Source organism: Penaeus monodon, chromosome 14 (assembly GCF_015228065.2).
Source record: "Penaeus monodon isolate SGIC_2016 chromosome 14, NSTDA_Pmon_1, whole genome shotgun sequence".
NCBI classification, from domain to species: domain Eukaryota; kingdom Metazoa; phylum Arthropoda; class Malacostraca; order Decapoda; family Penaeidae; genus Penaeus; species Penaeus monodon.
In genome coordinates this window covers 9748750-9761249 of record NC_051399.1, presented here as the reverse complement: position 1 = coordinate 9761249, position 12500 = coordinate 9748750, and the positions used below count along the sequence as shown (strand labels likewise).

The 12500-nt window shown below is 39.1% G+C and overlaps 1 protein-coding gene across 2 annotated transcripts in view; it reads right to left on the bottom strand.

Annotated features, from left to right (window-relative positions):
* Positions 1-9969: 9969 nt before the first annotated feature.
* The window catches only part of LOC119581239 (methyltransferase-like protein 24), a 2723-nt gene continuing 192 nt past the window's right edge, over positions 9970-12500 (bottom strand). For both annotated transcript variants that reach the window (XM_037929638.1, XM_037929637.1), the window contains exons 2-6: positions 11751-11973; positions 11474-11647; positions 11073-11283; positions 10664-10779; positions 9970-10211 (exon numbers count right to left, since the gene is read on the bottom strand). In XM_037929638.1, the coding sequence (XP_037785566.1) occupies positions 10004-10211; positions 10664-10779; positions 11073-11283; positions 11474-11647; positions 11751-11973 (932 nt within the window). In that variant the 3' untranslated portion in view covers positions 9970-10003. The remainder of the gene's footprint in view (positions 10212-10663; positions 10780-11072; positions 11284-11473; positions 11648-11750; positions 11974-12500) is intronic.

Sequence of the window (12500 nt, the reverse complement as noted above, 5' to 3'; positions counted from 1 at the left end):
GGCAGAGTTTTGTCCCCTTCATTATTTAACATACTTATGCACTCTCTTTGAAAGCTCATCACAGAGTTAGGAGACCTATGCAGCATCACATCCTATGCTGATGACATTCTCATTCAGGTCTTTAGTAGGGGGGAATATGTTCTCCAGAGGTTCAGTAAAAAGTGTGCATTCCTTGGACTCAAAAGTACATAAGACTAAGTACATTTCCAGATCTCATAAACTGTCATACAGTCCAAGGTTAGGTGGACAGGTTATTGCAAAAAACAACACCTATAGGTATCTTGGTGTCATGGTGATTGCTCCCCACCTCATGTCCCACAATTCTCGCTTCACACGAGATAGACTATACAAGCCCAATTCTTAGTACGTTGCCACAGAATGGTCTCAAACCCCTTGAAGTCTTAGAAAACAAGGCCATGAGAATCATTCTCGGCTGCCCAATGACTGCTAAGTTCTCGTCCTGAGGAAAGAACTAGACATCCCTTCAATTTACATTTGTATCACTCAGGTCAACACCATATTCGGCATCAGACTTCTGCAGACTAATTACAGAATTTGGCATGCCCGATACTCCAATCTGATACAGTCAAAGCTAGAATGGAAACTATTCTCAGCTTCAGTGTGTGGGACACTGATACCATTAACATTCCAGAAGCAACACTTACTGTACCATGGAATAGATTACATGTATATGTTCATATTGACAAATTAACAGGGCCTAAATCCATGACTTCAGTAACAGAATAAAATGCTAGTAATATATAGATGAAATTCTCCATCCCCCTCATGGTATCCCCACACTTGCGATTTACTGTGATGCCTCTATTGATCCTCATTGAGTAGCTGGGATTGGAGTGTTAATTCCTGACATTTCTCTTAAAGAAAGTGTAGGAATTTCTAACTGGGCAAGCACAACTGATGCCGAGTCAGTAGCTATATATTATGCCCATCAAAGGATAGTGAACAGCAGCGACACCTATATGTCTTCTCTGAAAACCAAGGTGCACTCTATAGACTTACTACATTTAGTCCAGGAAACGTGGTAACTAGGAATATCCTACACCAAATTTCTAGCCTATCAGAGCAGGGTATACAAGAGACACCATACTGGATGCCCTCTCATACAGGAATATCAAGGTGGATCAGTTAGCAAAACTAGTACTCTCCCTATGGAGTACCATTGTCTCTCACACAATAAAAAAATAAAAACGTATTTACAGCTGTCTTTGAGATTATGAGGGCCAGGTATGGACATGGTACTATATGGTATTATGAAAGTATTGCAGGGACATCTGATATAGACAGATCATATAAAGTCTGGAATGGACTGTCACGGAGAGAGCAGGTCACACTAAGTCAGGATACGCATAGGAGTCGCATAATCTTACACATTATTTATCGATCAAACAGCTCTGTCCAGAGACCAGCACTCACTGTTCTTGTTTTTTATATGATTAGTGATTTTTTTTTCTTTTTTTTAACAAATGGATGATATGTGAATAATGTAAGCACAATGGTACAGCCCTTCAGGTATGCATAAAATATGTCTGATTGACAGCCCTCTACGAAAATAGAATTATAGTTAGTTTAGATAGATGCTATAGTGTCTTCCCCTGGCTTTTTGTAAGGCGTGTACACTGTTCTGTAAATAAGTTTTTATCAAATCAATTCAAATCTCTCTCTCTCTCTCTCTCTCTCTCTCTCTCTCTCTCTCTCTCTCTCTCTCTCTCTCTCTCTCTCTCTCTCTCTCTCTCTCTCGCTCTCTCGCAGATGTTTCTGGGGTATACGACGACCTAAGTACTGAAATAGCAAAGAGACAAGACTCAATTCATTCGTCTTTACTCACTATTCATCAGCTCATTCATTCATTCAGATATTGCTTAGAAGCCTAAACATATACCAAAGTACATAACAATAAGAAATAAAACCATTTGTTAAGATCTGTTAATATATCAAATAAAGCGAAAAGGAGTAATAGAACAAAGCTCAATGTTTTTACAATTCTCGCCCATTACGAAAAAAATGCATAGATGACTAAGCAACAACAACAATACGATTTACACAGCTAACACATATGTTATGGGGAAGTGATGTATGTATATATATATATATATATATATATATATATATATATATATATATATATATATATATATATATATATATATATATATATATTACACCTGAAGAGTCACATTACATACCTTCTCTAACATAAGCAGATGTAGATTCTATTCCAGGAAGATTCTACCACCTGGATGCGTAGCGTACAACAAGTTCTGAAGCGCCCGGCTTTTGAAGGCCTAGAACTGATCTCCCTCTCCTCCAAAATTGTTACATGCTGGCCTTTTACACTGCCTTTTAGAGAAAGGCTTTTTACAGAATATTTTTTTCGCAACGGTGCATTCTAAATTTTCTATACAAATATTTGATAACCTTCGCGTTATCATATCTATAATTAGTGTTAGATTTTTTTTTTTTTCAAAAACGAAAGAGTATATATGTCAGCCCTCTGGTCAACAAGTGACACATGACGAAAATAAAATATGTACCACACGCAAAGCTTTCTGCATGCTGTAGGTGCCTACTTTTATCAAGAAAACATTTACTTTGATGCGAATTGATACATTTCTGGAGGTGTAGAGAATACTGATGAGGTGCTATGCCATATGAGTCGAAATATATTACACGATGTTGCGTTATTAACAAAAAGCAATGGCCCATTTGATTCTGCAGGTTGCGGGTTAATATATTTACTGCATAGAATTCGTTATGTTTAATTTTCTAGTAGGTAACTGATCCGATAAAAAAACGTATTTTTAACGCAAATGATACTCCTCTTTTGCTGAGGAATTGCGAACACACGCCCATGATTTGTAGAGAGTTCATTATGTTCTAATATCTGTTGTCACTCGTCTATCGCCATCGACGTAAATAACTCCCTGACTGTTTCCTGCCAAGAAGAGCTCAGCATTTGAATTCCGGGGACGAGCCAATTCAACGCTGATTCTAAGAGATCCAGAATTTTCAACAGCGATTGCATCTGGCAGTTTCTCAGCTTGCAAATCCATGACTGTAATCATTCTCCCATCTTCCAATCGTTCACAACCAAGGATATGTACTTTGTCTATGACAAGCGCACTCAGAGAGCTATAATGCAAATCTGAACAGCATTTTTATTATAAACAGGAAATTTTTAACAGAGGCGTGCAATTTATTCAGGTCGTAGTGCCCAAAATGCAGGGGATTTAGTGTATAGTCACCAGCATATGCCTTCATATCAACCATAAACATAAAGCTTTTTTTGGGAATAGCAGATCCCCAGGACATGTCAATAGAAAGCTGCGTTTGATTTTTACCGTATGACGTAAGTCTTGTAAACCGTCTTGTTAAAAATGTAGCTTAGAGAACAAGTGCAAAGATCTGTTAAGCGCCTCTCGTGCCAAATTCCTGGATTTAAGGGAGGTTAAATGTAATTTGCAAAAATCAATCTTTGATTGAGGCTTCATCGCAGACGTGTCTGAATTAATCACAAAGAGGTAGGGAGCAAATTCATGTCGTAGCCTAATCAAAACATTATCTAAAAGATACATATCTGATGAGACCACGTTTAGTAAAAGAGAGACGTAAAGTGAAACCCCTTCTGTTTCAAGTCCGCTATTGTTTCCTTTTCTTTGCGCTAGAAAAATATTCGGTCGTATATGTTGAAGGAATACCAGAATACTCCACAGATTCATATTTAAACATATTCCTGCCTAGAGTACGCGTAAGACAGGGCGACATCCCATGTAAGATGTGAAGCTATATAGAGGATTTTGCTCGATCTGTTGAGAGTTGAAATAAACAGAAACAGACTTGATCATGGTGTGCATAGCACCATTTCACAATACCACATTATCAGCATCTCCCAGCGGAGATCCGTGTCTTCCTTTGCTAGTAATCCCTTCACCTCTAAAACAAGTTTTGACAAGTCTACAAGACAATTCTGTCCAGCGGGCCATCGAAATTCGATATAATTATCAGTAATAATCCTGTTCACCACCGCGTTAATGGGCAAAACATCGATCTCTGTCCTCTCTCCAACCCCCGTCTCAATCATTCGCATTTTTCCTGTGTGCGGAAACATGTCAGAGATCCCGGCCACATATGATGACAGCGGTGTCTTGAACTGATCCATCATGCTCATTGTGTAAAAAGTGATTGTCTATTGGGAAACGGAGCTAGCCACCGAAGACAAGACTGATGCTAACTACACCATCGAAAAGAGCAATTTGTTTTTCTTTTCTTGCACGCTCTTAGTATTTTCACATTTTTCCTCTCATTCTCATCGCACCTCCCTAATCCTCACTTATTCAACGACGACCTAAGATCTGTTCTGCCCTCTCTCATGTCGTTCAAGGGCGGCCGGCATAAATAATAACCCTTGGTCCTCGAGCCCTGTAAAACAAATGCGTCCAGGATATTAACCTGCCGCTTGCAAAATCGATATGGCGTGATAATATCTGTATACTCGTACACACAAATAAAATCTACTCCGCCGTCGCTTCTCGGGGACCTGCTTGCCATATTTACCTTCTGATGGTGTTCGAGATCGTGCTCAGACACATTCACAGTGGAAACGCGTTCGGAAGAAGGATGTTTATTCTCATCAAAACCTAAAATACGAGCAGTGCGAAATGAAAAACTTAACATTTAAGTAATAGATATGAGAAAGGTCCTCCTGTAAGATCGAGCGGTTGGGACAGCGATCTGTTTGCTGGTCATAGACAAGTATGCCGTTCTGGTTGACAAGGATATTGAAATGCAGGTCGCCTTTTTTATGTCGAATTCTTCATTTAGTTTATTTATTATAACCTGCATGTTTGGCACTGTCCCAGTATGCTAAAGCTGGGCACGTAATCTGTAGCTTAATAAAAAAAATCATTATGAGATATGAACGAATAACATTTCGGATGTAAAAAGTTGACCAAAGCCACTTCATAATCTAGAGAGTAATCAAGTCCTAGTTTGATATTTTCAAATGCGTGAGATGTGCTTTCTGGAAAAATGTCTTTGGAACTATTGCTTGGTATGATATAAATATTGATTGTCAGGCTCCATGTTGGCAGCAATTGTCAGACTGAGAAAAAAATATATATACCCATCTTATTAATACACCGGGGCGAGTGAGACATACGAACATTTAAATTTGATGTTATTAATAAAAAATACAGAAGAAAAAACACACACAAATAAAAAAATAGAATTAAAAGAAATATCGAAGCGCTGCGGCGCGTTTCTCCAGGCGAAATATTTCGATATTCGGCTTTTCTTTTCACCTTTTTCTTGTTCTTCTTTTCCTTCTTCTGAAAACTCCGGTGTCCAACGCTGGCCGTTCTCCTGATGACAGTAAATCTCTCCTTCTAAATTTTCTGCTTCGACCCCTTCCTCTAGCTTCGTTTCTTTCGACTTCCTTGTTTAATTCACTTTTTTATTTCGTGCCCCTGCCTGCATGTTGAAATGCATGATTCATGACGCAAAAGTCTGTATGAGAGGAACATAAGCATTGCTCTACGACCAAGAAAGCAATGGCAGGACTCCCGTTGTCTCCGCGCTTTATTATTGCCTCGCCGCATCGGGAGCGATCTCCTCTCACGGCTCTTGGCAGGGAGACTAAAGCAGACCTTGATCTATACCAATTGGCATGGGCATGCTCCCTTTCCAGACCTCGCGAGGGGCCGTACGCGGTTGTTCCTGTTGCATTGCCCACCAAATATTGCAGGAACTGGCGCGGCGAGGATCAGACACACTACCGTCGTCAACCAGCAAAGAGTATAAATGCTGGTATGTATCTTTAAGGCTGGCACTGCTGCAGGTTTCTCCCCCATTGTAACAATTATGCTTGGTTCAGATAAACAGTTCTCCTACAGCCTTTGCACTGAAAACTCCGGTTATATACCACTTCTCTGTGGTGCATGCGCTCACGTGGCTGCGCATTTTTCTAGTGTGGACGCTAGCGCACCTTTTGTTTGTTATTGTTCGTAGAGTCTGTCTTAATAATTCTTTTCACATGACCATATCGATACTCCCCCATTTCTTGGGCGGTTCTCTCATGTCAAGGATTCGCTTTGCAGCTGCGTTCCAGGTGTGTTCGAGAGGCACAAGAGCAAAGTTTTGCAATAATATTCTTATTTCTTCTCATTCTTAGAAAGAATAGTAGACGCTGCTATTAGATATTCAATTACTGTGAGACTATTTAATCCTGAAAAGGGAGACTGTATTTGACCCTGCCGAACCCAGTGCAATAGAGGCCTGCTGAGTAGATTTTAAAAAGATTCCCACCATCGCATCTAAGGACAGGTTGTTAGATGTACTGCTATCTCTTGGAGATTGTTTTCTCGGTATAAATCACTCTAAAGAAGACGGAGGGAAATTTGATAGTAGCTGTGCCTTTGCAACGCGAGAGCGAAACGCCGACCCGCCAGGTCTTACGCTAGAAGAAAGGTCTGTCCCCCCCTCCCCTTCGACGAGGACGGGGTAGCGCCTGCCTTTCCGCTTATCTTCCTTTTCCCCGTCAGCCACTTCATTGCTTTCTAATTTCAGTTGGGTGTATGAGATTCGCAAGGATCAGCGAGGTATCAGTCCAGAGCGAGGCACAAGGCAATACTCTTTTTTTATCGGACCATAGATGATTTTTTTTTTTATCGAACCATAGATGAAACGGCACTCCCGACTAGCGGTGGTAACAGACGAAATTCATGCTCCTGCATCTGAGGAAAGAATTTTTTTCTTTATTTTTTAGCGATGTTTTCTTGAGCGATACCGTTTTGATGTGTTGTCGAAATCGCTTTAACTCTTTATAATATGCTTATTAACTGTTAGATTTCTCTTTAAAAAAATGGAGAAAACCTCTGATATACAGTCAGTCTGACCTTTTTCAGGGTAATGTATTAATTCAGACCGTTGTTTTGGTTTCAATGTTGTTGTTTTTTTGACAGGTGCTGATGTTGCCATTCCTTATGGTGCTCGTGCCATGTCACCGGCCATGATGTGTGAATTGGACTTATCCGGATATCCGATCCTGTGAACGAGGTATTCCCTTTGACCTGCTCTGTTCAGACGTGATAAAATCTTATCAGGATAATAGGCTGGTAATATAACAGGCACTAGCTCCTCTCTGTAAATAATAAATTGATATATTTTGTTTTTGGTCAGTGCGATACACCCTGAATATTTCCTCTGGGTTTTGAGCTTTATATCCGTTGCGAAACACAGAGGTATGAGACCTCGAAGAGATGCGAACTGCATCTCCTTTTATAGTCTGATCATTAACACGTATGTGATTGTTTCTATAGGCTGGCAAATACTGAGCATACATCCTACGATAGAGCTGACGCCACTGAGATGTGATGAATTGTTTATGAACTGCTAGAGGAGTTGCACCGTTTAAACTAGAATGAGGTTTTCGATTGTGTGCCGCTACTATATCGTCCAAGAGATCAATGTATCTTAGCGTGTTTTTTTAGAGTAAGATATTTATAGATGTATCTTAAGAGTTCTAATATGTCTTTCAGCAATGCTTGCCTTTATTTCTTTAGAATATGTAATATACTAGTTTATATTATGATCGCGTAGTAGAGCATTAACTGATTTGTTTACAAATTCCCCGCCCGTATCTGTAATGAATCTACTCGTACCTTTGGCCTCCGCCGTGTCGAGGATGTCTCTTAACACTTTTGCTACTTCTGTCTTTCTTTATGCCTCAGACTCCGCACCTACATGAAAGGACTAAACACGTCAACACAAAGTAGATGTCCAACTCCGTTGTTCTGCCTGGCCAGATGTTACATATCAGCTAAATCGCATGTTAATATCTTGCGGGGTCTCGTGGCAATTGTTTGGCGACGCGGAAATTTTTTGTACGCGCGATGGCATTTCACATAATTTTTCACATCTGTTAAATATCTGTGTGTATGTGTGTGTATACAGTATATATATATATATATATATATATATATATATATATATATATATATATATATATATATATATATATATATATACATGTGTATATATAGTAAGCACATGCCTGACGAAGTTATAAAAATTGTTGTATGGATGGTGATAATCCTTTTATAATGATTCCACTTGGTACAATGCCAGCCGAAAAATATTTCATCCTCTATTTCATTCTGTTGTTCAGCATTCTGCGCAGTCCTCCGTTTCATTGTTGGCCTTCCGTCGAAGTGATTTTGCTGCTTTGGTTGGCACACGTTCGTCGGAAATTGAAACCATTATTGCAAAATGTTCATGCTGTGAAAATTGTTATGAAACGAGATGAGGCACTGATCCTTTGGAATATATGAATCGTATATGAAATTATATGATAATATCAGATGGCATGTGCACATTGTGTAACAGAAATGTGTCACACACACACACACACACACACACACACACACACACACACACACACACACACACACACACACACACTGTTGCAAAACTACTTTAAATACCACAAAAAAGACACCCAAGGCGGGACCTTAAGACAAAAAAATCACTAGCTTAGTTGGTAATGTACACACTGAACCCTGCCTGCTTTACTTAGCACAGGAAGAAAAAGCAATGGGGGACCCTAACTATAGCGATCTCTGCATGTTCTCTGAAGGTGGAATCTTCATTTTAATTTGATTTGATTTTTTGTTGAGGTCCTGTTCTATTCATTGTTTTTATTATAGTGTTAGATTAGTACGTTTCTGAAAGATTATAATGTGCATGTGAAATTATAGAGTGAATGCAATGTCATTACCTTCTGTGAACCGGTTCTTGTTTCCGTCTGATGTTACCAACGACACTGCTATTACGACACACTTTCTGTGTTCAGTGGGATTACAAAGAGAACGGGAATTCTAAGGGAGACAGAAATAAGGTAAGGCTTCCCTTTAACGAGAAGGTAATATACTGGGCAACTTTTTATTTCGGTGAAACACTGATGTCTTTTCAGATTTTTCTAGAGAGGCAAGGTTGGCGAGCGAAGCACAATCAGTTTCCGGGGCGCTGCGAGCCCCCCCCCCCAACACAAAATGTTTGAAAAATGATCTATTCTAGGAGCAGTTTTAAGCTATGACCAGAGCTATAAAAGTATAATTTTGGCAAAAAAAATCGTGGAGATGAATTAACGCTTTCCTTAATAAATTAGGCGAAATCAACATAATCTGCATCAAATATTAAGTGTCGAAAAATGACCTCACTCCTGCCGCGGAGGTAACCTCAAACGCCCTGAAGTTGTGTGAGAACGATTCCTGGAGTAAACATTACGCCAAATGGCCCAAATTACTGTATTTCGGCAAATGGTTCCGGGATTCGTTCGACGTGCAGCTGTGTTTCGGATATTCCTGAATTGAAGCAGTCTCATTCAATCGAATATGAGTGATTCGAAATTCTAGTTCACGCAAAGAGCGAAGCACAGCGAGCCAAGCTGAGCATTGTAGGTCTTTATTAAAAAAAAAAAAAAAAAGGTTTTCATGTGGTTTCAGCAAACAGAAAGCCATAATTAGAGTTAAAGGGTGTGTTTATGCATAAGTGTATATATAACTATGAATATGTATATGTGAGAGAGAGAGAGAGTGTGTGTGTGTACACACACACACACACACACACACACACACACACACACACACACACACACACACACATATATATATATATATATATATATATATATATATATATATATGTGTGTGTGTGTGTGTGTGTGTGTGTGTATGTATGTATATTAATGTGTGTACTGCACACACACACATGTGTATATGTATATATATGTATATATGTATATATATATATATATATATATATATATATATATATATATATATATATATATCTATATGAGACTATAACTATATCATACTATAAATGATTTTAGCGTTTTTTTTCCTATGGAACTTTCAAAAGTATTAAAAGGAAAAACATTAAAACACTTCTCTATTCTTAGTATATATTTCAGACCTCACATTTGTTACTACAATGAAAATTCTATTTCATTATAAAATTTATCCTGTAATTCCGCATGGTCATTCGTATCCATCTTCTTCAGGTGTGTATTTACAAACAGCACTTCATAACAGGCGTTAAATGTCCTGTTGGCGAACTGAACATATTTCGGATGAAAAAGATTAGGTTCGTGGTGTGTCAGGTGAAATCCTCGATCTTCTAAACCTCTTAACACCCTGCCGATATAATTTTAATTTGTTGTTATTTGATGATAATGATCTTGGTTGCAGCTGGTTAGGGGCGCCGCGAAGTAGCTTTGGTTGGGAAGGAGGAGAGGGGTGTAAAATCTGACATCAGCGTAAAAATGACATGAAGTTTTATGAGTGTTGACAGGGAATATTTCGTCAACTCCATCATTAGGGAATGTCATACACCCAGGTCGCGACGCCCCTACAGCTGGTGATAACCATACTTATTTTTATTTATTGTTAGTGATGATGACTTTCTTTCTCATCATTATAATTATTCTTTTCATAAATATTACTTGATATGTTTATTTGCTAATGACGTGGCTATCCCCATTACAAAGGTTATTTAGTTTACCATTATACCATTATTGTTTAAGCATCTTAGATTACTTTTATCGATAGAAAATGAAATAGGCATATAAAAAACAGACAGAATTTACCTCGTATATTTCTGAAGTGTTTGGCTGAGAGGGAGACCGGTGTCTAAATGCGGATCCAGGAACACTCCGAGGTGGATCTCCATGGATAGTTGTTTCGTGCGTTCTAGAACATCGGTCTGGATAAAAAATAAATTAAATGTTTGTATTTACACCCGTTCCACTAATCACGCGCATTTATTTATTAAACTGATAGCTATAAAATCAACTATCAGTATTTGAATTCCCAAATAGAAATCACCGTTACATTACATGACCACAATACTTTGTAGCGAGTACAGTTAGTCTGTTTGAATTGACGTACTTCCGTTTATTACGAGCAATAGCTAGTTAAACCAAGTTATCAAATCAGTTCTCTGTATAAGATTTCTCGAATAGAAGTAACCGTTGCCTAACATGTAAGAGAACCTACCTTGAATATCGAATCCTCGAAGATCTCCCACTCAGGGCCATCGACGTCGATCTTCAGAACATCGACGTTGGCTGTAGAGTGACCGAGAAGGTACATGATGTTATCGAGCGGCCGGTACAAGTAGATGTATTCGCTCTTCGTTGCTGGGTTATAGCTTCGCTCGACCTTCACGCCCCTGCCAGCTGCGAGGCGGAATCGAAGGAATTTCACTCTGTGGAAGTAATGGGAAGATAATTCACGTTAATGTGCGTACGCAGATACATACACACACACACGCTTGTAATTGTGTACCCAGGGGCAATGGTAGGGGGTATGTGCCCATCTTTTAAGAACTGTTTTGGAAACCACGGGTCACATTACCTGAAATCCTAGTTAGGATCCTAGCTTTGAAATTTTCTTACCTAGGGAAAGGATTCCTGTCTAACAGCGCATGCGCGCTGTCATCGTCAAAGGAAAACACTTGGCAGCCATATTTGCCCATGGCAGCATCGAAGCTAAAGTCATAGCCAATGCCAAACGAATACACCAGACAGCTGTTAGATGTTGGGCGAACGAACGGATCCAAACACAGTTTCCTGCAGATTTAAAATCTTGAATATAAAATGGACATTTGGCAATTATATGAGATATACAAAACCTTTTTTACCGCTTTTTACCATACAACATTTGCGCACATACTTATCACCATCCAGTTTTCCTCGGCACAACTTCCCGCCTTGTCGAACGAGTTTCCTGCATGGCTTGGTGATGTTGGTCATGAGGAGGAAGAGTTGGTCGAGGAGGACCAGCTGTTCTTTGAGCTCGTGTCCCGCCAGAGAGGTGTTGTGGACGAATTCAGGGACGACGTTCACGGGCTCGTCCACTACTCGTGTCTGTGCTTCAGGGTACCTCGCTCTGGCATCTGAGAGTATTTACGTGTGTATACAATTTGAGATAGATACAGACAGATTATATGACTGATAGACTAACACTGATATAGGTCAATAGATTTAGATAGAGGTAGATAAAGATAGTTGAATAGATAAGATTTATGTATGCGTATATCTACACATAAGACCCTTTTGTAGCATAAGCCATAACAGTTTGGTACATCTTGAAATACTTGCTCTTTGCGCGTACATCAGTAGAATTTATTGAAACACCCTTTCAGTTTTGTTAGCCGCTAGGTTGATACAAAATGTTACACTCTGACCGGCTATTCAAGAGCGTGACACTCAGGATTTGTATTATATTTTCATTAATTTCGAATAGCATCGCAAGTGTTTTAATATAAAATTCATTGTGTTAATTTCTGTATACATCATTCTACATTACAGTATGTCTTTGTGTGATTTTATATTTGTGTGGTTTCGTATGTTTGGATATGCGAGTGTACACAATGGTCTATCCCATCAGACATAAATGTAAAACAAAGAAAAAAAAATGCGC